This window comes from Chlorocebus sabaeus, chromosome 1 (genome assembly GCF_047675955.1).
Source record: "Chlorocebus sabaeus isolate Y175 chromosome 1, mChlSab1.0.hap1, whole genome shotgun sequence".
NCBI lineage: Eukaryota > Metazoa > Chordata > Mammalia > Primates > Cercopithecidae > Chlorocebus > Chlorocebus sabaeus.
In genome coordinates this window covers 129,897,948-129,925,841 of record NC_132904.1, presented here as the reverse complement: position 1 = coordinate 129,925,841, position 27,894 = coordinate 129,897,948, and the positions used below count along the sequence as shown (strand labels likewise).

Below are 27,894 nucleotides of genomic sequence, written 5' to 3'. Positions count from 1 at the left end.
GCAGGGGCCATGGGCAGAGTTCACCTCATTTGTTCCAGAATGAAGCCACAGTGCTGGAAGGTAAAGGGTTTTCTGGGGACCTAACGTTCAGTAGCGACCTAGGTTTTGTCCATTGATGAACACAACTCCTTTCGTCCAGCTCTGAAAAAGACTGGACACAATCTTTTTCTTTCTTCCATCCAGCCCCGAAAAAGATTGGACATTGGAGGCCGGGGCAGGCAGATCACTTGAGGTCAGGCATTCGAGACCAGCCTGGCCAACATGGTGAAACCCCGTCTCTACTAAAAATACAAAACTTAGCTGGGAGTGGTGGTGTGTGCCCATTGGGGAGGCTGAGGCAGGAGAATTGCTTGAACCTGGGAGGCAGAGGTTGCAGTGAGCTGAGATCATGCCACTGCACTCCAGCCTGGGCAACACTGTCTCAATCCAGTTGTTACAGTTTTAGAGTCAAATTTGATTTGAAAAATTGTGATTTAACTTAAACAATGTAAGAAGCAAATTATTTATCCTTATCTGGTCTTGCATGGCCCAAGTGGAGTCTTCTGCATGGCTGCATCTGGGGCTGAAGCAATCCTGTAGGAAATAGAAAAGAAATAGGTTTACATTCAGATCACCCCCAAACCAGACAGGGTGGTGGCAGCAGCCTTTCCAAATAAGAATTGGAGGCCAGGTGCGGTGTAATCTCCACACTGTGGGAGGGCCAAGGCAGGAGAATTGCTTGAGCCCAAGGGTTTGAGAGCAGCCTCAGGAACATAGGGAGACCCTGTGTCTACAAATAGTTAAAGGAATTAGCTGGGCATGGTGGTGTGCACCTGTGGTCCCAGCTACTTGAGAGGCTGAAGCAGGAGGACCACTTAAGCCCAGGAGGTCGAGGTTGCAGTGAGCCATGATTGAGCCACTGCACTCCAGCCTGAGCGACAGAGCAAGACCCTGTTAAAAAAAAAAAAAAAAAAAAAAAAAGGGTTGAGGAAGCCTGGCAGAATGGGATCTGTGGTAGAGGGGAACCTGGATGGCAAGGTGGGCAGACAAGAAACAAATGAGGTTCCTATGGTCCATGCCTTCCCTTTTATCACCAGTTTTTGACAATATCTATTCATCCTCCACCTTCCTTTTCTCCGTCATTCCTTGCAGGTCTTTTAAATTTCCCCTCCTTGCCCTGCGGTGGAGCTGGAGCCTGAGGGTCGTCTTGGCCACACTTCTTCAGCCTTCGCCTTCTGCAGGGCATCTCTGTGCCCCTCGAACTACTGCTAGTTTTTGTGAGCTCATGGTTAACTGGCTTATTCGAGGAGTCAAAGAATTCATTATTGCCCTCGATTTGCCTTTTTCTTTGCTTCTTTAAGGCCCCTGTCCTCCCTTTCTTAATGAGGACCTAATAGCTCTGCCTTCTTTCTTTGGCAGGTGTTTTTGAATGAGAAGTATATGGGGGTCCTGGATCACGTCACCGATCAGCTGACTATTAAGAACAATGTATCTAACCCAGTGAGGAATAAGTTCTAGGCCCTTCCAGGCCCTGCGTGGGTTGTGGGTGAGGCCTGGCCCTGGGTAGCCCTTCCAGGCCGTGCGTGGGTTGTGGGTGAGGCCTGGCCCTGGGTAGCCCTTCCAGGCCCCTGTGGGTTGTGGGTGAGGCCTGGCCCTGGGTAGCCCTTCCAGGCCCTGCGTGGGTTGTGGGTGAGGCCTGGCCCTGGGTAGCCCTTCCAGGCCCTGCGTGGGTTGTGGGTGAGGCCTGGCCCTGGGTAGCCCTTCCAGGCCCTGCGTGGGTTGTGGGTGAGGCCTGGCCCTGGGTAGCCCTGGCAGGGCCCCTGTGGGTTGAGGGTGTGGTCTCACCCTAGGTAGCCCTGGCAGGGCCCATGTGGGTTGTGGGCAAGGCCTGGCCCTGGGTAGCCCTGGCAGGCCCTGCATGAGTCGTGGGTGAGGCCTGGCTCTGTGTAGCCCTGGCAGGGCCCGTGTGGGATGAGGGCGTGGCCTGGCCCTGTGTAGCCTGTTTGCTCCTCCCCGCCCTTTGGCTTGCTCCTCACAGAGAAGCCCCATGCGGAGGACACCTCCTCCAGAGAGACACCTGCCCACAGCCCCGACATCTCCGTGCCCCTCCTGCCTCCTTCAAGCTCCCTTTCTTTCCTCTCCTGCAGATTTAACTGGGGATATTTATCTGGACAATACTCCATTAAGAAAATTTGCAATCTATAGCTTGGAGATGAAAACTAAACTCATTTGGTTTAGGGGTGGAAAGGGGTGGAAGAGACCTCAGAAATCATCCAGACAAATCTCCCTCCCGTTTTTAGTAAGAGACCCAGAAAGTTGAAGGAGATGACCCCACGTTTCACAGTTGCCTGGGGGCGGAGTGGTGCCATCCCTCGTCCCCGCCTCCTGGCCCAACGCCTCACTCACTGCACCCTGAAGCCACCACTTGTGCTGCAGAGGGGCCCAGGCTCCAGGGAAGAGGCTCACTCCAAAGTCACAGCCGGCATGTTAGGAAGGCCTGACCCTTGGCTGGGCCCTGACTCTCTCTTAGGACCCTACCCACCGTCTGGAAACTCGTCTTCAGTCGAGTGCAGGGCCTTGCGTTCCTCCTCAGTTTACTGCGAGTTGGTGACCCCCCGAGACACCCTCATAACACTGGAGGTGAGTGCCATTTCTCTGCCTGCGACTGTCCCCGCCCCCAGCTCCCATCCCTGGAGAATCTTTAACAAACGCTCCTTGGGGCATAGGCCCCGCCTTGTGCAAGGGAATACTGGGGCCTCAGCCACTCTACATGGCACAGATAAGTGAGTGGTATGTTCCAGTGAAGTGGATGGAGAAGCCACTGCATGAGGAAATTGGGGACCAGTCACCCACTAGTCCCCAGACATAGTCCATCATCCAACACATGGCAGGGATGTGGTGGGTAAAATGGGTAAAATGCCGGTATACATTTGCTCCACACCCAGAACTCTACAATGCTAGCTGTGTTTTGCACCCAGCGTGTTTTGATGAATACCTGATGGTGAAAGGGAATTCGCGGCCTCTGTTGGCTTGGGGCAGATACAGGGAGACATGTTAGAAATCAGAGCCCTCCCCCGTGAGGCCAGGGTGCCCAGCCAAGCCCAGGCCAGCGGCAGTACAGAGCTCCCTGGGGTACATCCCATCCAGGGACCCAGTTGGTCATCCATCCTGTGTGGATAGATCTGGCTGAGATAGAAACGAAAGAGGCAGGACGTGCATTCTCGCAGGAACCCGAAGCAGCCTCTGTCTTTGCGTGATCTGATTTGGTGTGTTGGTGGTGCATGTTGTGTATGTGTAGTGTGTGTGTGTGTGTGTGTGCATCTTCACCCTGTGTCTTTACATCTAGAACTCAGATCTTGAATCTGCCATTCCAGTCTTTTTCAGGACTGGACAAAAGGAGTTGTGTTCATCAATGGACAAAACCTAGGTCGCTACTGGACATTAGGTCCCCAGAAAACCCTTTACCTTCCACACCGTGGCTTCATTCTGGAACAAATGAGGCGAACTCTGCCCACGGCCCCTGCCCCCCAGTCCACCCAGAGGCAGAACTTGAATTTCACAGCCACTCCCGCATCACGTTTGAGGGAGTGGAAGCTGGTCTAGAGATCTTGTTCATGGAATAGCCTCATCTGGGTACGGCATTCTGAAGGGTCCTTTGTGGCATCTGGAATGACCTTCTGGATGTTTCCAGCTGAGATTGGAACAAAGGAAGCAGGATGTGCGCTCTTGCAGGGCCCCGAAGTGGCCTCCATCCTTGCCTGATGGCCGGGTTCTCTCAGGCCTGCACAGCTCTGCTTGTCCCTCTCATTTTATGATGACCTAACTAGCCCACTCCTCTGACAGCCTGAGCCCAACTCCCTCGGCCCCACTTCCACACATCTTCACTGTTTTCGGGATCCCTGTCTCACTGGAAACCTATCCCAGCCTCCACTCCTGGCCTTTCTGAAGCATATTCTGCCTCCCACTGCTTTCTCCCACAGCCATGGAGGTAGCTCCAGGGCACTTTTTCTAGTACCTTTCCCCAGGCTGCCGCAGGCAGGGACAGCCTGGACCAGTTATGTGAGGTTGCAGTGCGACCCTCTGGTGCCTGCTGCAGTGGGCGCCCATGGGATCCCGCCTCCCCAGCTCCTTTTGTTAGCAGTAGGATCCAGAGGTGCTTTGAGTCACCCCACTTCAGTGGAGGCTTTGTGGGTCTAATAACCGAGCTGCACTCCTGCCCCTGCCCTGCGTGGGTGTGTGGCGTCCAGGAGGCCAGTGGGACATTCTTTCCCAGGCCACTGAGCCTCGAGGGGTGTGACGCACAGCAGGAAGCGGGCAGAGCTGAGTCACCTCCACGGTGGTGCGTGAGGAGGGGCAGTCCTGACACCTGGGTTGCAGGATTTGCCCCGGCATCTCCGTCTGTCCGGGCCCTGCGTTGGGTCCGCTGTCCACCCTCTAACCTGTGGTGTGTTCCTCGCTTGGCTTAAGGCGGCTCATCTGTTTCTGACGCTCACAGCGGAGGAGGCGCACCCAGCGCACACCCTTTGTCATATGGCTGCAAGAGCGGTTTCACCCCCAAATAAAGTGTTGGGGGAAGACAAAGGAGATGCTCAGAATACTTGACTGTGCGAATGCAAATCTGGGGCAAAAGTGACCTTTTTCCAACAAGAAATCAAACAAAATAGAAAAGCCAGTGCAGGAGATTATGGGCTGTTCACAGATGCTTTGTGTTTTCAGTGTTACAATTTTTTTTAAGTGTGTTCTTTTTCTTCCCCATAGTTTTCCGTACCATTGGTTTTCCACACTCAGGCAGAAACCCTGCTTCTCTGAAATTTGGGCCGACCCACTGTGCCTCTCCTAATCACCACGGGCACCTAACTGACAGCCTGATCGTTCCCCGTTCTTCTCCCAGTTTTCCTGTGGGCGGTACTGGTCCTTCTGAGCCATAGCAAAGGGCAGAGAGAGCCATCCCAGCCCCAGAGCGAGCCAGCTTGGCGGGACTGCACGGGCAGAGGGAAGACCTGTGGTATTTTTGGTGTTTCGCTTTTTTAAGCCGTTACAAGTTCCCAAGTGGTACAGATTGGCTCAGGGTTACCTAACAGGCTCTTTGGGGAGCTTGGAGGAGTGGGTCACCCTGGTGGCAAGTAGGTCATGGGGCGAGAGCTGCCTGCCCAGGTGTCTCCTTTTCTGCCCATCCCAAGCTCTGTCTCTCAGCTGCAGCCCACAGAGGAAGGAGCACAGAGAGCAGCTTGACTCCCTTCTTCGGTCTCCTCCTCCTCTTCACCACCACGGCCCAGAGCCAGAAAGCGCCAGGAGTGCCCATATCGTGGCCTCTTACTTCCATAAGCCTCAGGTGCACCACAGCACCTGGCGGGCTTGCCCAAAGCACAGGTGGCTGGGCCTTCCCGGAATGGCTGATGGGTGGGTCTGGGGTGAGGCCTGGGGGCGTGTTTCTAGTGGGGTCCCGCATGGGGCTCGCAGTGCTGCTCTGGGACCCCACTCTGAGGACCTGTGCCATTGAGCAGGGTCTCACTTGCGGCACTCATGGTGTTTGGGCCAGGTCATTCTCTGTGGTGGGACTATGCTAGGCATTGCCGGGAGTTTAGCGGCATCCTCTGGTCTTACCCACCAGCTGCCGGGGGCACACCCTCCACTCCTAGTCCTGACAACCCGAAGTGTCTGCAGACACCGCCCAGTGTTCTCTGGGGATGAGAACCCCTCCAGGTGAAAGCTCTCCTGTGGAGCCAGCTCTCCCAGTCAGAAGGACGTTTCTGACCCTCCAGGAGAGCACCAGGAGCTGGGCCTCATGGATCAGTCCTTCATAAGTGAAAAAGCAAAGATGAGGGAACCTGGAGAAGCTTCTCTCAGGACAGTAGGCTGTGACTCTGTTTTTCTTCCGCACAGTCCTCATTCTGAGTGTCAGAAACAGCTTGTTCCTTCTTTATTTCTCTTGTTCTACTTTTGAAGCAAATGCTGATATTCCCACAGATAATGAATTCCTAGGGTAAATTGGGGTAAAAGCCACTTACGGGGGAGGCTGAAGAGAAAATCATTGTTACACTTTTACAGATACTGCTCCCTGCACACCCGTAAACAGGCAGGCACGCTGAGGGTGCTGCTACAGATCCTGTCCCTCAAAGGGCAGCTCTTTGCTGGTGCCTGGCCCTTTCCCTGTCTTCATGACCCCTCAGTCCCAGGCAGTGTGCAGCGCTCCCGGCCCCTCAGGCAGTCTCCTCTTATCCAAGCTGCCCACGGGGAGTAGCTTTAAGGGGGATTTCATGGTGCTGCTGGTGGTGGCTTATCCCTGACACCCTGAGGTTAGTGCCTTAGGTGAATGCCAGATCAAATCATAGAAGCTACAATTTTCTCTACCCAAGTGAGTTGGGGAATGAATTATTGTTCCCCTTTAATTGTGTCTTTAGGGCTCATCACAGTGTTAGGCATATAGGAGATACAAATAAGTTAAATTTAGTTGCATATTCCATCCAGATTCTGCCCCAAATCCCAGCAGGAGCACTAAATGCTTACTGTATCAAAAGTGCATTTTTATTTTTCCAGGGGTAAGTTGCAGGCCAACAGAGAGCTCTGTGCTTTTCTCCTCCATCATGCAGAGGTCCCTGAATAATAAGAAAGCCTCCTATTCTTCCAACCATGGAAACAGAAATTTGTTTGGGAAGGAAGTAGGGAACCTGAAACACTTTGTAACCTGTTAAAAGGTTAACTGGTGTGTTCATCCATTTTCACACTGCTGTAAAGATACTACACCACACTGGGTAATTTATAAACAAAGGGGGTTTAATGGACTCGGTTCTGCATGTCTGGGGAGGGCTCAGGAAACTTCTACTCACGGCAGAAGCTTCCCCTTCTTCACAAGGGACCTTCTTCACAAGGCGTCAGGAGAGAGAGAAGAGTGAGTGCAGGGGAAACTGCCCTTTATGAAGCCATCAGATCTCGTGAGACTTACTATCATGAGAACAACATGGGGAAAACTGCCCCCATGATCCAGTCACCTCTCTACAGGTTCCTCCCCTGACATGCTGGGATTATGGGGATTACAGTTTGAGATGAGATTTGGGTGGGGACACACAACTCAATGCTATCAGCTGGTTTCCAGGAGCCTTTCTCCTTTTGAGTGACCTAAATTTATACAGAAAATGCAAAGCCTGCTCTTTTTTGATGAATGCATAGGACAGAAAGTGAATCAGCACAGAGGCTTGGACAGTCTTTAAGTCTGTAAGCCCTCTGTGGATGTGTGGTCCTGTAGATGATCCCTTAATCTTGATTCCCAAGCCAGGTGACGCCACGTGGGGCAATAGTAACAGCCTCTTCCAGACCTCTCTGCCACCTGAAGTCCAGTCAATAGCTGACTCCCCATCCCCAACTTGCTTGCTAACACTTGGATGAGCCAATGTCTCACTTGCTTTGACTGACTAGGAGAAGTTAGTCCTGAGTGGCAACCCTCAATTCTAAAGAGACAAGAAAACTGACCCAACAGAAACGTATTCTGGAGCCAGGAACTATCAATTCGTATGTCAGCTAACCACGAGAGCACCAGCTCTGAGATCATTTCAGCAGCTGTTATGCAAGGACTGGGAGAAGGGCGCTCCCTGGCTGTGCAGCACTGACCAGAGGAAGGCTCCTCAGGGAGATAGGACAGGCTGCTATGCCCTGCACAGGCTGGGGCGCATCTGCTCCATGCAGGTCATCTGACCCTTGTAGTAAGAGTCCTTTCAGTTAAAAGCAGTGCATTTCCTGTTGTTTGTTAGACAGGTGTGGTTATTTTGCTTTAATGAAGCTTACAAGAAGCAAACGTGAGCCCAGTTCTTCTGCAAAGAAAAGATTAGGTTGACTCATATGCCAGGATACGAGCCAAGTGAAGGAGCCGGTGCTACCGCCCCGCGCAGGGTAGTGGCTGCTTGCCTCTGTTTTGCGTGTCAGCTCCTCAGAAGCACAAAACACCGCGGGCAAGTCCTGCTCCACCCGGACCTCTGGATTTTTACCAGCTTCCCCAGGCGATGCTGATAAACACAGATCTGAGAACCATTGCTCTAGGGCACTGGTTCTAAACTTAGCTGCAAGTTGGAGAGACCTGGGGAGATTTATAAAAGGAATGATGTTTAGGTCCCACCCTCAAAGGATCAGATGTGACTGGGATAGGGTGTAGCCTGGATGTCGAAGTTTTAAAAAAGCTTTTTTTTTTTTTTTTTTTTTTTGAGACAGGGTCTTGCTCTGTCACCCAGCCTGGAATGCAGTGGCATGATCACAGCTCGCTGCAGCCTCCCCCAGACTCAGGTGATCCTCCCACCTCAGCCTCCCAAGTAGCTGAGGCCGCAGGTGCATGCTGCCACACTGGCTAATTAAAAAAAATTTTTTTTTAAAGTGACGGGGTCTCGCTTTGTTGCCCAGGCTGGTCTCATACTCTTGGGCTCAACCAGTCTGCCTGACTCGGCTTCCCAAAGTGGTAGGATTATAGATGTGAGCCACCGTGCATAGCCTAAACATTTTAAATGTTTATTAATCAATTTAAAAAATAATGACAGTAACCCACCATCCGTTTTGTGAAAAGTTAAAAAAGTACATTTTTAGAAAATCAGAAATATTTCATTATTTTATATTTTTGCAGATGTCTAATTATCAGCCGTAAGAGATGATAGCTGGATTCTCAGATCTGCTTCAGCATTCAGTGTGTGGTGATTTTTTTTAATGCTTAGGTTATTTATTTAACAGAAATAAAATCATGCATAGCAACTTATTACTAACAGAAGCTGTTTTATTATTCCTTTTTTTTTTTTTTTTTGAGACAGAGTGTTGCTCTGTCACCCAGGCTGGAAGTGCAGTGGTGCGATCTTGGCTCACTGCAACCTCCGCATCCCGGGTTCAAGCAATTCTACTGCCTCAATGTCCCGAGTAGCTGGGACCACAGGTGCACGCCACCATGCCCGGCTAATTTTTTTTATTTTTAGTAAAGACGGGGTTTCACCATGTTAGCCAGAGCTTTGGGCCTCAGAAAGTCTTGCCTCTGGTCAGGCTTCTCCCTGAGGAATGCCGTGGAGCAAGGAGCTTCCTGAACCCTGCCCTTGGGGCCTGAATCTCAGGCACAGAACCCCTCACTTCAACACTGAAGCCCAGATCCAACCACCTATCTCGCCACTGCCCTTTTCTCCCACCTTGCCTTGGCTCAAATCCTTGGTCGCCTGCGCTCTCCCCTAAGCAAGCTCAGAACTGTGGGCAGGGAGGGAAGTAATACTGGGCTGCCCCTGCACAGCCCGTCTGCAGACCTGCCTGGACGCCACAGCGCTCCCATGCCACTCGCGTGTAGATATTCCTCCCATCACCAACCCTAAGCCCTGGCAGCACGAACCGGTTTTCAAACTCTGTAATGGCATTGACCCCAGAACGCCACATAAATGGATTACACAGTGTGCTGCCTCTGAGTTTGCCTTTTCACTCCGTGTGCTGCTTTATTTATTTCTTTATTTTTTTTTGAGACAGAGTCTCACTCTGTTGCCCAGGCTAGAGTGCAATGGCATAATCTTGGCTCACTGCAACCTCCACCTCCCAGATTCAAGTGATTCTCCTGCCTCTGCCTCTTGAGTAGCTGGGACTACAGGCACCCACCACCACACCCTGCTAATTTTTGTATTTTTAGTTGAGATAGGGTTTGCCATGTTAGCCAGGCTGGTCTCGAACCCCTGACCTCAGGTGATCCACCCACCTTGGCCTCCCAAAGTGCTGGGATTAGAGGTGGAAGCCACTGTGCCTGGCCGTGAGTTGACTTTTGATGGGGTACCTTCCTTGTTACCGTGTGAGATTTGCCAGTAGCTGCAAGAAGTAATCATTGCTGATGATCCCTTTTTTCCAGTCTTTTTCTATTTGTTCCATAAACATTGAGTTCCCTACTATGTGCCAGGAAGGCACTGAGGATAAAGAGATGAATCAAATATGCTTCTCAGACTCTGACGGCCTTGAAGTCTGGTGGAGGAATCTTACGCCCACAGATTGGTTTACAGACAAAATGGAAGTTTCAATAGAAACTTCCAGATTTTCTGTTGAAGGACCAGAATTTCTGTGTGGGAGGCTCGGGATCTTCATCCAGGTGAGGGATGGGGAAAGTAGCCAGTGGACCGTCTTGGAGCATTGTTTATGTAAAGAGTTGAGGCAATGGTGATGCCCATAGTGAAGTTGGGGAGGCAGAGAACTGAACCACACCGAATAGTGTGCACTAGAAATTAACCCCAGGCCCCATCTTTCCCGGGCAGTGATGGCTGCTTCAGGCTTGAGACATCTGCTCCTCTGCTGGGGTGGGAACTGGACATCCCTTTCTTTTCTGTGGGACTAAATATCCCCTAGTGGAGGAAAGCTGAGATTCCTTTCTGTTTGTGGTGACAGGAGGTGCGTGCTCGAGCACTCTCCCCAGCCCCAGGATGCTCTGGCTCCAGAGCCAGAGACTGGGTGAAAGGGGCAGGGAGCCAGGAAAGACAGAGACAAGGAGCCGGTGCATCCACACTCGACACTCACACGTGGTGACAGAGAACCTGGATTCTACCTGCAGTGTGGGAGAAGCTTTGAGGGCCCTGTCTTCTAACCTCAAAGAAGCTTTGAGGTTACAGAGACAAATTTTCCTCCACTCCAAGCAATGAAAAGACATTCTGTCACCCTGGCTCATTCTGTCCCTCTTCATCCACCCCTTGGTGTCTGGGGTTTATTTTCAGTTGGAAGGACTGGCCAGTTGGGCCTCCCACTCCATTCTCTGGCACCTGAGGGTCCCTCTCCTCTTCCTTCTGTTGTGCGTTACTAACCTGGAATTGCTGCGGTGGAGATGCACAGAGCCAGCCTGCTCCAGTCTGTTCACCGCACCACTGTGGCAGTCCCCTGTCCCCTACCAGGTCTACACGGACACAGAGAGCTTCCAGCCACACGGAGGCTTTACTGACCACAATGCCCTGGAATAGAAAGACTTTCTGAGTGCCAAAGAGGAATCAAATTTGTGGTAAGAACAATGCATACGGAAGTATTCAGGGCCAGGTGTGGTGGCTCACGCCTGTCATCCCAGCACTTTGAGAAGCCAAGGCAGGTGAATCATGAGGTCAGGAGATCAAAACCATCCTGGCCAACATGGTGAAACCCCGTCTCTATTAAAAATACAAAAATTAGCTGGGCATGGTGGTGCATGTCTGTAATCCCAGCTACTCGGGAGGCTAAGGCAGGAGAATCACTTGAACCCAGGAGGCGGAGGTTGCAGTGAGCCGAGATTGTGCCTCTGCACTCCAGCCTGGCAACAGAGCAAGACTCCGTCTCAAAAACAAAACAAAACAAAACAAAACAAACAAACAAACAAAAAACAGCATTTAGACAATGCAAAGTTTATGGACAGTGGGAAATTCACTGTGAAGCTGACGAAGCTGAAGCTTCTGGGCTCCTAACCTGTGAAACCTGTATATGGGCCCCTCCTTTTTTTTCCCCCCCCTTTATTAGACAGGGTCTTGCTCTGTCACTCAGGCTGGAGTACAGTGACAAAATCATAGCTCACTGCAGCCTCAGACTCCTGGGTTCAAGCCATAACCTCCCACCTCAGTCTCCTGAGTAGCGAGGACTGCAGGTATGCACCAACACACTCAGCTAGTTTTCACATTTTTTATAGAAATGGGGTCTTGCTATGTTGCCAGGGCTGGCCTCAAACTCCTGGGCTCAAGCAATCCTCCCACTGAGGCCTCTCAAAGCACTGGGATTACAGGCCTGGCCTGTGTGGACCCCTTCTTCCTAGGACCCTGGGAAAAAAATCTTAGCAATGTGCTTATGTGCTTGTATTTTTGTAAAATTGGCAAAAGGGAAATGCATTCCTGTCATTTACCCAGAAGAGAGGCAGACCAGAAATATTAGGTGTTCAGTACCACAGACTACCAGACACAATCTTCAATACCTTGAAGGTCCTTGGAAGAGTTGTGCTTTAGACCTTCAGCCTGCCACCGTGTGGGTCTAAGAAAGCCCTTTATTCTCTGGAGGGCTGTGTCCATTTATGGAAGAGGTTAATAACGCTAATATTGATTGAGAACGTTTTGCTTGACATGCTCTGTTCTGAGCCCTTTATTCTTCCTCTTGATTCACCAACCATGCTGTGAGGTAGGAGCTTTTATGATCTCCAATATACACGGGGAAACAAGCTAAAGAGAGTTGTGGTAATTTAAACTTAAAGCTCAAAGTGACCCAGTGACCCAGCAGTCCCATAGATAGTTTTTTGGATGAGCATAGAAATTGACCGTCTGGTATTAAAGCTTGAACCTTATATTTGTTTTATCTGAGTTCCTTCCTCAGAGACCTTCAGGCCTCTCAAAACAGGTGTCAAAGAACTGGAACTCACCAGATCACTACATCCAGACAGTGAGATGCCAGACTCCTCATCCATCACAATTGCTTCTGTGCCCCTTCCTAGTTCCTGCTTTCTTACACATTGTTCCATTTCTTCCCCACTATAGGACTCCCTAGTTTTAGTCCCTCAGGGAGATGGGCTTGAGACTGAACTCCCTTCTCCTCTGCTGCAGCACCTGTTTAAAGCTTCTTTGTCATTACTTGTCATCTCAGTCATCGGCTTTCTGTGCAGTGAGCAGCAGGACCTAGATTGAACCCCTGGCGTTTCGGTGACAAAGCCACACAATTAGTAAGTGGCAGAGCAGGCAATCAAATCTAGATGTAGGAGTCTGGATCCAGGGCCCAAACTGCAGCTGCTGGCAGCACTGGTAGTTACTGTTTTACTCAATTTCACACTAGTATATCTTGAATGCCTACTCTGTGCAAGAACCCGCTCATGAAAACTGAGACTGACACATGGAAAACACTTCGGAGGAATCTTAGTGTTTTTAAAAGTATCATCGGATCAGCACTCAAGTAAAAAAGGCATTTCTAATTTATCAAATCTATAAAGGAGGAAAAGTTTAAGATTGCTTAAACATCCTTGTGTGTGTGTGTATACATTATATATATATGTATAAAATATATACCCTTAGATTTTCCTCACAACTGTAACAATTGGAGGCAGTTGGAAGAATTATTAGGATTAAAACCACGTGGAAATCTAATTCTGACCTAAGTCATTGTGTTTTGACCGCAAGGCCTCTCACGCCTCAGAGCACAGTGTGTACGCCTTTGTTCTCGCTGCCTCCTACTGAAATTGTGTCTCCTGTTTCCCAACCCCCAGTCCATTAGGTCTGTCCAGCACAGTTGTATGTGGTTACCTGTATGTGTTCTGCACCTACATGGCCCCTGACACACAGGCTTTCCTTAAGACATTTGTTGCTCTGCTTCTCTTGCTTTTATTTATGAAATAGACAAATGAACAATGATATAAATTAGCTCAAAGTTCACGATGTTCTTGCTATGTTTGTCAAATCCCTTGCCAGGGTACTGGGGAACTGAAATCTCTAAATACTAACTGAGAGTGATACTGAGAAATGCACTTTTAATAACTATCATTTCACCTAAATCTTATGAAGGGGACATAGGAAGACATTAACATAGTGTTTGTTTTTGCTTTGGGTCAAAATAGCAGCTTTTCAGGACTGGAACGCCAGGAAGCAGCCTGACCACTAGTGAGGTCTTCAAGGTCCACAGCAGACAGATCTGCATTTCCTAACGCTTGTCTTTCCTTCCACCTTCCATGTTCAGCGGGAATTGCCCCATTCCCTGACTATTTCTTTTTTTTTTTTTTTTTTGAGACGGAGTCTCACTCTGCCGCCCAGGCTGGAGTGCAGTGGCCGGATCTCAGCTCACTGCAAGCTCCGCCTCCCGGGTTTATGCCATTCTCCTGCCTCAGCCTCCTGAGTACCTGGAACTACAGGCGCCCGCCACCTCGCCCGGCTAGTTTTTTTGTATTTTTTAGTAGAGACGCGGTTTCACCGTGTTAGCCAGGATGGTCTCGATCTCCTGACCTCGTGATCCACCCGTCTCGGCCTCCCAAAGTGCTGGGATTACAGGCTTGAGCCACCGCGCCCGGCCTCCCTGACTATTTCAAGAACCCATTGACTGGTATGTCTTATCTTCTGTCTTGCCTCAGTCATACTCATCCCACATATGCGTTCCAGAATGCTCTTATGAATGAATCAATCTCCTATCTCCTGCCTTAAAATCCTTCCATGGCTCTCCACTGCTTACCAAACAAAGCCCCACCCTTGGCTTTCACAACTCTCCATCCAGATTCAGCTTCTATTTTCCTTCTGTCTCATGCCAACCCCAAACCACAATTAAACCAAAGTGTAAATAGCTTTTACATAAATCCTGTACTTTTCCTGCTCCTGGTTCCTTCCTGTCTGAAATTGACTTTCTTGATTCTAATCATACATTTTCACAAAATCTTTTTTTTTCTTCAGAGACAAGGGTCTCACTCTGTCACCCAGGCTGGAGTGCAGTGGCATGATTGTAGCTCACTGCAGCCTCAACCTCCTGGGCTCACGCAATCCTCTCACCATTAGACTCCCAAGTACTTAGGACTTGGGGCGCGAGCCACCATTAGACTCCCAAGTACTTAGGACTTGGGGCGCGAGCCACCATTAGACTCCCAAGTACTTAGGACTTGGGGCGCGAGCCACCATTAGACTCCCAAGTACTTAGGACTTGGGGCGCGAGCCACCATTAGACTCCCAAGTACTTAAGACTTGGGGCGCGAGCCACCATTAGACTCCCAAGTACTTAGGACTTGGGGTGCGAGCCACCATGCCTGACCACATACATTCTCCTAAAAAGCTTAATTTGAATCCCTTCCTCCCTCGTCGCTTTTATGGATTGTTGCCTTCTCAGCTTTATACAGATATATCATTACCTTGCAATACAGCTCTTAGTTCCTCTCTTAAATAAGGCCTTGGATGGCAGAAACACATTTTAAACTTTGTAGTATACCCACACCTTGTCCTCCTGCAGTGCCCAAAAGTTCCTTAGTGTGCATTCAAAAAAGATAGCATTTGTTGTTGCTACAGACACATATTTTGTTCTCTCTAAACATTGGCTTGTGATTAATGTCTTGCGTATTTTTTTCAATGGGGATGAGGGGATAGAGTAATGTAACGATAAGTTATAACAGAGTTCCCCAGGCTGGGCACAGTGGCTCATGCTTGTAATCTGAGCACTTTGGGAGGCTGAGGTGGGCAGATCACTTGAGGTTAGGAGTTTCAGAGACCAGCCTGGCCAACATGGTGAAACCCTGTCTCTACTAAAAATACAAAAATTAGTCGGACGTGGTGGCTTGCGCCTGTAGCCCTGGCTACTTGTGAGGCTGAGGCATGAGAATTGCTTGAACCGCAGAGGCAGAAGTTGCAGTGAGCTGAGATTGTGCCACTGCACTCCAGCCTGGGCGACACGGCGAGACTCTGTTTCAAAAACAACAAAAACAAAAAGCAAACAAACAAAACAAGGTCTCCTAAAGTCCCCATCTTTGAATCTTACTTTAATTCTACTTTCACACATCATAAACAATGCTTAGTTTGCAAAGTTATTAATAATTAAAGGAGCTTGCTTTTTAAAAGCCAAATTGTATGATTTTATTATTCCAAAATCCAGTTAAGTGTTTAATCAAATATAATTAAACATTTAAAAATAGTTGTAAAGGCTTACAGATAAAATAAAAATCAACTTCAGTAGAACCAGAGGTGGTGAAGGATAGATTTATCAATGTGATTAAAAATATTTAAAAAGAGGCATAGCTTCAGAAAAGGAAACAAAAACTCAAAAAAAAAATTCAAAGTGTTTATCATGAAGAGAAACACTGCATACCATTCCTAGACCACAGGCTTCTTAATATGAAACCCAACGAATATTCAAAATTCGAAAGCCTCGGCCCTTGATATTTAGGCAGTCCAGAAGTAGAAATATACCCTAAATCACAGCTTAGGAGTAAGTTTCCCAAATATCCATTTTATCATGATTTAGGCTCAGAGGTGTGCTATCCAGAGAAACCTTCTGCATCTGCAGCTGTGGCACAGAAAACGACACAGACAGGAGGGCATCCCCCATTTCCCCTTCCCGCACCTTTGCTCTAGAATCAGGAAGAGCCTCAATCAAAGTCCCCAGGCCCCTAGAGGAGGGATCCGGTGAACCAGCAACGTGCAGACTAATCAAGGTGAAGTGGATCCAAGAAAGACTTTGGTTTGATGGTGAATCTTCACTGGTCACTTTTCTGGCATTAGGAAAACGGCAGTATGTGTTCTTCCGACATTTCTCCTTGAGGCCAGCTCTTCCGGTTCCACTGGGGATTCTGCTCTGGTCTGAGACCCGATGCCGCTACCAACACACAGGGTGCAGGTCCTGCCCTAGAGGAGCTCAGCCCTGGGGTCTAATCCATGATCCCTTTGGAACAGAGTGGCCCACATGGCACCACTCAACACTGACTGCAGTCGCACTGAACACCAGGTCAGAACAACAAGTGTGGGCTCTAATCCTGAAGCAGGCTTCTAGAGATCAGCATCCTCATCACTTCATTGCTACCTGTAAGAGGGAGGAAGAAGGAAGAATTTCACAGCAGCTAAGTCTAAGAGTTTAGTAAAGCTCTGACCAGGCTGCTCCAGGCCTAGCTCGGGGTAGCTGCAGATTTAAACCAGAATCATTGCTTTTCGCCTGGGAGAGATGAGATTTTTAGAGACTTCTCTACAAAGTACTGAAAAATGTCCAGAAATAATATTTACTTTTTAAAAAACTTACTGATAGTAAAAATGCTTATGTAAAGTTTAAAAAGGCAGAATAAAAACAGTATATACGAGATAATCCTAATTAAAATAAAAAATGTACCAACAAAGGCAGAGTAAAATGATTAAAAGGAGATATACCAAAATTACATTCTGGATGTGGAAACATGAGTGATTTTTCTTTTTACTTTTTCCTTTTTTTTTTTTGAGACAGTCTTGCTGTGTTATCCAGGCTGGAGTGCAATGGTGTGATCTTGGCTCACTGCAAGCTCCGCCTCCCAGGTTCAAGCCATTCTCCTGCCTCAGCCTCCTGAGCAGCGTGTGCCGTCACGTCCAACTAATTTTTGTATTTTTTGTATTTTTTTTAGATGGAGTCTCACTGTCGCCCAGGCTGGAGTGCAACGGCACAATCGTGGCTCACCGCAACCTCTGCCTCCCTGGGTTCAAGTGATCTTCCTGCCTCAGCCTCCCGAGTAGCTGGGATTCCAGGCATGCACCACCACGCCCAGCTAATTTTTTGTATTTTTAGACAGTCAGGGCTTCACCAGGTTGGCCAGGCTGGTCTCGAACTCATGACCTTATATGATCCACCTGCCTCGGCCTCCCAAAGTGCTGGGATTACAGGCGTGAGCCACCATGCCCAGCCAATTTTTTGTATTTTTAGTAGAGAAGGGGTTTCGCCACGTTGGCCAAGCTGGTCTCGAACTCCTGGCCTCAAGTGATCCACCTGCCTCAGACTCCCAAATTGCTGGGATTACAGGCATAAGGTACTGCACCCAGCCTACTTTTCCTAATTTTATAAGGTTTTAACAATAAATACAAATTTCTTTGGTAATCAGAAAACTGATTTATAAAACAACAAAAACATTTCCCCTGAAAGGAGGGTATTAATTATTTGCTTCACTTTTAGCAGTGGCCTTTAATGTAAAAACAAATATAAACTCCCTCGAGCAATCAGTAGTTACATCGTCTCAAATAAAGCATAAATTGTAGATTTATCCAACAGTCAAGTCCATGATGAAACAAAGTGGTAAAGTGATAAATGTCCCAATTCTTTTATAAGTGGGTGATGGTGTGGCCTAAAATAAATGTTTTCCCGCTTATTATTGCAGGGTTGAGAGACAGTCAGAATGAAGGCAAAGTTTCCCATGCACAGAAAGCTCCGTGAGAAAGCAATTCCAAGAGTAATGGAAGGAAAAAGACTCTGGGGAATTCCGTTTGAACCCTGGCGACTGAGCCCATAAACATCTTTCTGGAATGAGGTTTGAAGCAAGCAGCAGTCTAACCTGGGGTAGCCTGTGACTCTGACATTAACACCAGAGTGGTGGGTCTCAATGTGTGGTTCTCAGACAAGCTGCGGCAACCTCACTTGAAGACTTGTTGGAGATACAAATTCCCAGGCCCACACTAGACCCTCTGGGGCAGAAGCTCTGGGGTTGAGGCCCGCAATCTGTGCTCCCATGCCCTCCAGGCGATTCCAGCACAGGCTGAGGTTTGCAAACAGTGCTGTGAAAGGGGCAGGGAAGCCCCATTATATGATGTTTCCAGCAAGGCAGCCTCACGTTGCTTCACTGAAGTCACTCGAAGAAGCCTCTGCTCCTCCTGCTTTTCCAAGAGTCGTGTCATTTCAAGACTTCCGCACTGGCTGTAGAGAGTGGAGACAGCCCGGCTCTGAGCCTGACCCCAGTGGCTTACATGTTTCCTAGACAGCATGTCTGTGACTACCAAGATACCCATATACTGATGGTTTATTTTATTGAAAAATACACTAGTAATATTGAGACAGGTATCTTTTAGGCCATCTGGCTGATAATCAATATAGAGCTACTGATGACCATACTGGCTCACATTTGCCCTGTACATCACTGTTCTTGGATCCCTGAGGACCACATACACTATCACCTTAGAGAAAACAACGGCTGTAGTTTTCAACATGCTTTCTCATCCATCATCTCAGTTCACCCTTCTCGCAAATCTACAGAAGAGCAATAGCAGAGTGATCCGATGCCCACCCACGGTGACAAAGCTGAGTCTCTGGACTCCAGGCTGGAGCTGTTTTTGTGCACCAAGCCCTTGCCAGAGCAGCTCTGTGGAAAGGGAGGGAGGAGGAAGCCTCGAGACAGACAGGGCTTGACTGGACCCTGAGGTCCGGGAGGCATGAGGACAGACACACTGGGGAAAGCAGCGATCCCGCCCCCGTTCTGAAGGAAGAGAAAAACCCCTGGCAATTTTTACCTTCTAGAATCTGGTGGACCCTGGAGTCCCGCATGTACTGCTGAACAGCGTAATCCTTCAGGTAGCCGTAGCCGCCGTGCATCTGTAAGGCCTGGTTGCAGATCTGCAGGGAGACAGGGACTAGACGTCTTGGACTCCGGGAAGACTGTGGAGCAAGCAGCTTCCCTTCCTACCCCAGCCCACGATCTGGCAGCCCGCTGTAAACTAATGAAAGAACCACAAACAGCCAAGCTCAAAGAGGCCTCCACATTCTGTACGGTTAGAGACAAGGAAAGTTCACCTACTAAACTTGTCAGTCCCCACCAGACAGGCAGGCGACTCAAAGCCCTCTGGCCCTCTGGCTTATTACCTGCCAGGCACAAGCTGCCCACGGCCACCCTGGCTGGGATAAGCAGTAGTTAGGGTTCCCCCTAGCGGCAAAGCAGCCTCAGTGTAGCTCCGCCCCTGACAATGTAAACAGGGCAGAGGGCTAAATTTGGGCTGCTGTGAACCTTCCAAAGGTGGTGTCGCACCTAGAACACAACCAAACAATAGTGCCGTAATGAAGTGTGTAATGGCATGCAGCAGACCTGAAAGCCAGTGATGAGAGCTCCCACGCAGGCCGCTCCTGAGTTAATTTATATCCTTCAGCTTAAGGTGATCCCCGTGGCATTCCAGAAGGGCTTTGTTCCAAAGCTGACTCACGCCTCTCAAGACCCTGGGCCTAGCGGCTGTTCCCTGTCCACCCAGCGGAGCCAGAGGAATCACTTACAGCAAAGCATTCATCTGTAGCAAAGAGCTTGGCCATGGAGCACAAGGCCACTGCCTCTTTCCTCTCTTCCTGCAGAGCCACTGCTGCATTGCGGATCATCAGCCGTGCGGCCACCAGCCTTGTTGCCATATCAGCCAGTGTGAACTGCAAGTACTGCAGCACAGGGAGAAGAGAACCAGACAAGACTGAGGGGCTTAGACCAGCACCTGGTGCAGAAGCCTGGCTGAGACATCTCTGAGGCACCTTTTTCTAAGTGATCCAAAGCTTCACAGTCTCTTGCTTTTTCTAGAGGAAATTTATTGCTTTATAAGTGCTAAGTCCACTTCACTCACCCAACACTCTAGTATCAGTAAAGATATCCTGAGAAAAGATGGACAGAAATAAAGCACAAGCTCTGGCTAGGACAGTGGTGGGACTGGAAGAGGAATTTCCTGGCTTCTCTCCTAGAAAATGTGGGCCCTAGAGCAGGTCCTGGGCTGCAAATAGCGGAAAGCCATGTGGAGGCAAGGGAGAGGTTACCTGGTTACTGGCCAGAGGCTCTCCAAACTGCTTCCGGACCTTGAGGTGGTCTCGGGTGAGGATGACAGAGGCGTGGGCAGCCCCCAGAGAGCAGGAAGCTAGAGGGGTAGAGCGCCGACGTTCCAACTGAGCTGGAAAACAGCACTGCTGGACCCGGACTGCCACCTCCCTACCGCACCCCTTCGTGTCTCACCAATATTGATCCTCCCTCCGTTCAGTCCTTTCACGGCAATGAGGAAGCCCTGCCCCTCGTCCCCAATTCTGTTGGCCAAAGGGACGGCACAGTCTTCGAAGATCACAGCTCGTGTTGGCTGGGAGTTCCACCCCACCTGGCAAAAATCAGGGACTGTGTGGCTGCCCAACAATCCAGCAGGTAGGGCGGCCTTCCCTGGAGACAGAAGCCTGTGAGGTATGGGTTTCAGCACCCGCGACTTAGACCCGCGAGAACTTAAAATGAGGAGAAAGAAAAAGTTCAGGTTTAAAGGCCTGTCAGCAGTCAGAAAGATATCTGTTTCAGCTAAACATTTCCTAACGTATTAAGAGAATCTACTTTCTAATGTCTACCCTACCTGACTAACTTACAAACACTTTTCACAAATTCTTTCAGGATTGTGACACCAACTGCCCTCAATTTCAGTGCCTCTAATTGAAAACCACAAATTATCTAAAATCTAGTTCCTTTCTGGCTCTGAAAATATGACTGCCTTTACATCATTTCCTTGCTCTCTTTTGTTGATAGGATAAACTTCATTTCTAAGCCTTTCATTGAAGGTCTTCCTGCCCAGGAGTTAGCATGGGCTTTGCATGTGGGAGAAGCCTAGGAAATGGCTGCTGTGTTACCAGAGAAGTGGGTGTTAAGATGCATAACGCCTTGTAGTTACGGAGGATCAGGAAGGATCCTGTAGGAAAATACGGAAACCTGAGGAGCTGTGAGAGATACACTTAGGAGTCATTTCATCACCTGCCTTCTCTCACAAAGTCCCCCCATAACAGTACAAACTAGAGAGAGATTACCGCTTTCAGCATCTGGTCTAAACAATCTGAATGGGTCTTGAGCCCTTATTACCAATTACGGTTACATACTCACAGGTCTCCTGTTCATGCCCTGGCCATGGCGGTTCTTCATTCTAGACGTGCCTTACTTTTCAAAGTACTTATAGTACCTAAGTGTCCTTCTTAGGTTGCTGAAATACCCACAATGATCTCCAATGAGTTTTACTTTATTTTTAATCAAAGAAGACAAAGGGACCACGTGCCTTCCATTACTGAGACTTGTGGTCAATACCAGGTCTTCTCTCAGTATCGCTTCCGGGAGCAGCAAAGCACAGCAACGTTAAGAAGCTGGATAGGAACACAGGTCAAAAGCAGAGGCAGGGAGGTCGGAACACTGACAGGTGGCTTGTAGACTTCACTGGCAAAAGCTGTCACTCTCCCCAGAGGCCTGGTGTTTAACAATGCCCTATTATATTGTATACGCTCCTGTTGAAAATCCTAATAGAAACAACTGCTTCGAAGGTAGGTTAGCAAGTATGCAAACCTGTTTTCTGAAATAGCGCAGGAGTTGGGCTGGCAGGTGGCAGTCTCATAACCTGAATTGTTTCCTGTTCGACAGCCACTCACCTTTTTCTCCTTCTTGCCAAAGCTGAGGCCAGGGGTCCCCTTCTCAACAACTACGCATGAGATGCCCTTGGGGCCTGGTCCTCCCGTTCGACACATGACCACATAGATGTCTGACTCGCCACCACCGCTGATGAAGGCCTGGAGGGGTAAAAGGGGTGCAAAAGGACCAGGGAATGCATGAGTTCTCACAGCATCTGGGAACACCACTGGGGTCCTCCTAACAATAAGGTCTAATAGCACAGAGACTGAGGGGTAAAAGGTAGCTGCAGTGACTGCAGAATCAAAGATACAGTTCAACAGAGTATTAAAAGGATGGACAAAAGTCAATGAAATGATCTGGAATCAGACTAGGAGAGAGAGAAACAGTGAGAATAAAGAAAGAGAAATGGGTCAGAGGTTCTCTTCCCAACACATAAAAATCCTATGGGAGTATTAACCCACAGATGTGAAGGAACCAGAGGATGTCAGGAGGAAGCTGGGAACAATTTCCAAGGTGCTCTGGAAGGACGCACACTAGTACCTTGGAGCCATTGAGGATGTAATGATCTCCCTGTTTCTTAGCGGAGGTCAGAAGAGAGGCAGCATCACTCCCGCTTCCTGAGGAGGGATCAAAAGGCAGCAGAGAGAAGCTGAGAAATCCAGTGAGGTTGAGGGAGCCCAGCACAATTCTATCTCCTAGGAAATCTTCCCTAAACAGACGCTGCTCAGAGTGTGCCAATGCAAAATCCACGTGGCCAAAGGAACGCTCTGTACTTGGTGGAAACTGCTCTTACCAGTCAGGCCACTGTCCACCTCCCAACACACCAGATAGGTCTCTTGGTCCTTGTGACATCAGGTCATAGGACTCTATTACTCCTCACCCAAACAGCTTGATAAACAGTGGCTCAACGTGTCAACAGGCTGGGAGGAGTGCTCGGTGACGCCGTCTGAGCAGGAAGCATCTCTCCCTGCTGTATCTCAGTGCAGTGTGGCAAACCCACCTGGTTCAGTGAGGCAGTAGGAAGCAAACTTCTCCATGGTACAGAGCGGTGGGCAAAATTTGTGCCTCTGTTCCTCATTTCCAAAGCTATCAATCATCCAGGCACACATGCTGACAGGTACACCAAGAAGAAAAGACATTGACAGAAATAAAGATGGGAAAGAAAAAAAATTGGGGGAGAAGGGGAAAGAGAAAAAGGGCAGGGCAGTAAAGCAGAAGAGTGGGAAGGGGAAAGTCACAACTGGGAAGATTCTTTAAAGGAAAAGGCTGGATTAAAACATATTTCTGGAATAAGAACTACCCAGAGATAACCAGGCTGAGGCACTTTTCACCAGGATGTCTGTACTACTTCTAGTCGGGTTACAGGAGCCTCTAAAAATCAGAGAGTTATATGTACTTTCTATGAGTAGTTTCTATTACTTCCTCAACTCACTGGCAGTTCCATCTCCGGATTGAGGAAAAAAGTGAGGGGGCCAGGCGTGGTGGTTCACGTCTGTAATCCCAGCACTTTGGGAGGCTGAGGCAGGCGGATCACAAGGTCAGGAGTTTGAGACCAGCCTGACCAACATGGTGAAACACCATCTCTACTAAAAAATACAAAACAAATTAGCCAGGTGTGGTGGCGTGTGCCTGTAATCCCAGCTACTCAGGAGGCTGAGGCAGGAGAATCGCTTGAACCCAGGAGGCGGAGGTTGCAGTGAGCCAAAATCATGCCATTGCACTCTAGCCTGGGCGACAAAGCGAGACTCCGTCTTAAAAAAAAAAAGAAAAAAAAAAGAAAAGGGTGAGAGGACCCCGATCATTTTATTGGAGAAGTCTCCTAGTACCAGCTCAAAATAAGATTTCTGAGAAAGCTGGCTGACCTGATTCCCTAAGCAAAACACAGGACGACAGAATCAAGTCCAACAGGCAGCAGCAGAACTAGCGTGTACTTTTTTTTTTGTTTTGAGACGGAGTCTTACTCTGTTGCCTAGGCTGGAATACAGTGGTGCAATCTCAGCTCACTGCAAGCTCCGCCTCCTGGGTTCACGCCATTCTCCTGCCTCAGCCTCCCGAGTAGCTGGGACTACAGGTGCCCACCATCACGCCCGGCTAATTTTTTGTATTTTTAGTAGCAACGGGGTTTCACCATGTTGGCCAGGCTGGTCTCAAACTCCTGACCTCATGATCCACCCGCCTCTGCCTCCCAAAGTGCTGGGATTACAGGCATGAGCCACTGCACCAGGCCCCTGTAAGTCCAGTTCCTTGAGGACACTCAGCCTCAAAAGATCAATCTTTTTCCTATGAATCTGAACTCTCACAGTCAGCCCATGTGGGTACTTCATTGTGCCTTCCAAGCTTGGGCACTCACTTGTGGATGCTCATATAGGCTGTGGTGCTAGTGCAGCCTGTAGCCAAGGCTTCGAAAATGACAGAGGTATCAAGCCGTGACAGTCCAGACCCACCCACATCTGTTCGTACGTAGACCCCTCCGAAGCCTAGCTGGGCTGCCTTCCGCATCACATCCACCGGGAACAGCTCCTATGTACAAAAGAGAGCAGGGTCATCAGCAACTGATTCAGAGACGGCCTTCCTTTTAGAGGGTTCAATGAAGGGATTAGGATGCTTGCACATGCGAGAGCACACGAATTCCCTTAATATGCCTGTTTGTCATCTTACAGTGGTTATCAGTTAACATGGGTCCTGTAAAAACTTTTTCTGGCATTAAGAAGTTTCTTTTTATTATCTATAGAACTGCCTTAGTTTTATATCCAAATCTTTATTCAATAACAAAAAAGAGTTATGTACAAGATGATCAGGATGCCTTCTAGGAAAAATCATCCACTACCATATCCTTACTTGCAGTAAGAGTTGGTAAGTGGAGGAGACATTTAACACTTAGATTATTAGGAGATGAAGATAAAGGTCTGCCTGAGACATCTGTTAGAACGTCTAAGCACAAGAAAAACTCCTACCTTCTGGTCCCACTCTGCCATATTTGGAGCCATCTCCCGGGCAGCAAAGTCAAAGGCCACCTTCTGAAATTCTTTCTGCTCTTCATTAAGTCCCAGGGAAGCTGTGGGCAGGATTGCATATACTCAGTTCCAGGGTAGGGTCAGGGAAGAGTGTTGCCAACTAGAAGCATGAAGCTGTGAAACTGGATCTACTGTAGTATTTCCCATACACAGTACAGCCTTTAACAGCTAGAGAATGGCATATTCTATCATTATTCCACTTGTCATATGGAGAAAGGACAGTTCTCACACACATCCAGATCAACCTAGAACAGGATAGGGGACTTCCAGACATCTCTTATCCTAGACACTTAGTAAAATGCAGTTGTAGACCCAGAGGTCGAGGCCACAGTGCTAGAATTTTGGTTATTATAACTGACACTAAAGAGCACTATGGGCCGGGTGCGATGGTTCACGCCTGTAATCCCAGCACTTTAGTACAGTAAGGCATAGAATACTGTTTTATGGTGGGCAGATCACCTGAGGTCAGGAGCTCGAGACCAGCCTGACCAACATGGAAAAACTCCACCTCTACTAAAAATACAAAATTAGCTGGGCGTGGTGGCACATGCCTGTAATCCCAGCTACTTGGGAGGGTGAGACAGGAGAATCGCTTTAACCAGGGAGGTGGAGATTGCAGTGAGCTGAGATCGCGTCATTGCACTCTAGCCTGGGTGACAGAGCAAGACTCTGTTTCAAAAAAAGAAAAAAAAAAGAGCATTATGGGAAGACTATGGTGCCACACTTGACACTAATTTACTTCAGTGCCTACAAGCGATGCAGTCCTTACAAAAGAACACAAGTGCAGGTGCCAGAGTCTGTTCCTCGGGACAAATCCGGGCATCAGTAATGGCTGGCTATGCAAACCTGGAGAGGACACCGTGTTCTGTGATCAGTACTCTCATTAAAACAGGAAAGTCAGAAATCAAGAGTTCTGAGGATTAATCATCGGGCTGCCTTGAGAAGCTCAGAGCAGAAACCTATGTTGGGTATTACTCTCACGAGCAGAGTTAGGGATAAACAACTCATGGTTCTCTGACCGGGGTCAGGCCATTTATTCACACAATTTTGTACAAGAGTTGCTGTTGCTGTAGACCATGGCTCAAAGATCATTCCCAAAAGAATGTTTATTGGGTGTTTACTAGGTAGCAGTGCTGGGGTTACAAAAATAAATATGATCCGGCCAGTCGCAGTGGCTCACGCCTGTAATCCCAGCCCTTGGGGAGGCCAAGGCAGGTGGATCACTTGAGGTCAGGAGTTCAAGACCAGCTTGTCCAACATGGTAAAACCCTGTCTCTACTAAAAATATAAAAATTAGCTGGGCATGGTAGAGTGTGCCTGTAATCCCAGCTACTTGGGAGACTGAGGCACAAGAATTGCTTGAACCCGGGAGGCAGAGGTTGCAGTGAGCTGAGATTGCACCACTGTACTCCAGCCTGGGCGACAGAGCAAGACTCCATCTCAAAAAAGTAAATAAAAAGATCCATTCACACAAAGGATGACCTCAATGGTAATAATGCATTTTATTTCAATCCTAGCAAGAGTTCATTAAATGCTAACAAATCTTCTTCTGTAAATAGCTACTTCCTAAAACAAATAGTTCAAGGAACCACAGGCTTAAGAAATAAATCTGAGTTGCAGTCTATTGGTAGTAAATAGTTTAATGGAAATCATATGCATAAGTAAACACGACATAACTACCTAAGTTCCCAGAAGGAAATACACTATAAAAACAAAACAAATACCACCACTCATGAACTTTGCCAGTTACTAGCAGAGTTCAAGATGCCAATACATACATACTAAAGAGGTAAAGCTAAATAGAAAAACAGTCCAAATGAAATGGGAAAAGCCTTTTACTGCAGAGCAACTCAAGTGTAAGCAAGATGCAAACAACAACAAAACCCACCTCTAAATAATTCCTTATCTGCTTTGGTATCAATCAGGGTAATCTTGGTTATCAAATTCTAAGTGCTAGGACAGGGCAGCCCCTCTTGAATGAATTTTAAGACATGGAGAAGAAAACAGTATTCTATGCCTTACTGTACTTCATAGATCTGATGTCTAAGGGACTTATTCTGTTGTAAAGAAAATTGTCATTTATTTAAAATAAATTAAAAATATTTTAGAAGAAAAAAGTGTTTATAAAGGTGCTTGGCAGAGAAGTCACAAACTGGCCGGGTCTCCACCACTCCTTGTTAGATGCATATTATTGTTTAGAGCCTAAAGACACTCAAGTTTGTCGGCTCCGGTAGAGTTTCTCACCTGCAGTAATAATTATTTTTCCTGCATGAGTTTCAACACTAAAAGTGTCTTATAGCCAGAGGTATTAAGATACCAAATCTTTGTGTGTGAGCTAATCTTGGATGACCTGGAGCTCTTGTTCAGCTGCCAGCATCAGTACCCAGCCAGCTTCTTACATTCTCACTACCTTTATGACCCCCTGTTATGAATTTAAAAACCAACGAGCCCAACAACAACAACAAAGTCCCAAGTTTCTTCATTTCTCTAAGCATCCGAGGGTGACTGGCCGCAGGAGGACCCGGGCGGGGGTGACCGGCCGGAGGGGGGCCCGGGCGGGGGTGACGGGCCGGAGGGGAACCTGGGCGGGGGTGACCGGCCGGAGGGGAACCCTGGCGGGGGTGACGGGCCGGAGGGGGGCCCGGGCGGGGGTGACGGACCAGATGGGGACCTGGATGGTGGTGACCGACCGGAGGGGGCAGCCGGGCGGGGTGACGGGCCGGAGTGGGAAGACGAGCCGGCGGTGACGGGTCGGAGCTGGGAGCCGGGCCGGGGGTGACCGGCCGGAGTAGAGAGCCAGGCCGGGGGAGTGACTGGCCGGAAGGGGCGCTGACGCCGGGCGGACTGGATGGAGCGGGGAGACTGCAGTCCCTCAGGGACATATGTCCGCCAGGGCTCTGGACACCGGTCCTCCTGCCCGCCCAGGAGATCCTTACGGTCGATGCATGAGCTCAAGCTCCGGTGGCCGGTCTGGACGAGGGCCCGGAGACCGCCGGGCAGGCAGCCGAGGCTCGCCCCGAGGCGCCGGCAGCCTGTCCCCAACATCGCCACGGCAGCTTCGCGTTCAGCTAAAGGCCTGAAAGCCTCCGGCCTCCGCTGCGCTTTCACTAGCTGTGCTTGCGACCCAGCATCGTCTGCCCCACTGCACCCTGG

The 27,894-nt window shown here is 48.9% G+C and overlaps 1 protein-coding gene and 2 long non-coding RNA genes across 7 annotated transcripts; 1 reads left to right on the top strand and 2 right to left on the bottom strand.

Annotated features, from left to right (window-relative positions):
• Positions 1-455: 455 nt before the first annotated feature.
• On the bottom strand, positions 456-2,639 carry LOC140713164 (uncharacterized). The gene is made up of 2 exons (XR_012095041.1): positions 2,522-2,639; positions 456-573 (listed from the first exon to the last, which is right to left on the bottom strand). It is a non-coding gene; the product is annotated as an uncharacterized lncRNA (long non-coding RNA).
• Positions 1,935-23,541, top strand: LOC119626494 (uncharacterized). The gene is made up of 2 exons (XR_005242658.2): positions 1,935-2,619; positions 17,735-23,541. It is a non-coding gene; the product is annotated as an uncharacterized lncRNA (long non-coding RNA).
• On the bottom strand, positions 15,458-27,894 carry ACAD8 (acyl-CoA dehydrogenase family member 8). Of its 5 annotated transcripts, none has more exons than XR_012095035.1 (12): positions 27,432-27,894; positions 24,682-24,782; positions 24,078-24,247; positions 22,728-22,837; positions 22,268-22,344; positions 21,748-21,885; positions 20,321-20,456; positions 20,128-20,225; positions 19,609-19,761; positions 19,207-19,369; positions 18,858-18,960; positions 15,458-16,425 (listed from the first exon to the last, which is right to left on the bottom strand). XR_012095035.1 is itself a non-coding variant. In XM_008021579.3 (11 exons), exons 1-11 carry the CDS (start codon positions 27,784-27,786, stop codon positions 16,373-16,375), a joined length of 1,494 nt encoding a protein of 497 aa, XP_008019770.3. In that variant the 5' UTR covers positions 27,787-27,892; the 3' UTR covers positions 15,458-16,372. The 5 variants fall into 5 exon arrangements, 2 of the variants coding, with proteins under 2 accessions (XP_008019770.3, XP_008019766.3); XR_012095034.1 differs by lacking the exon at positions 19,207-19,369 and adding an exon at positions 17,909-18,267 and having other exon boundaries at positions 27,432-27,893; XR_005242644.2 differs by lacking the exon at positions 19,207-19,369 and adding an exon at positions 17,909-18,267 and having other exon boundaries at positions 27,678-27,891.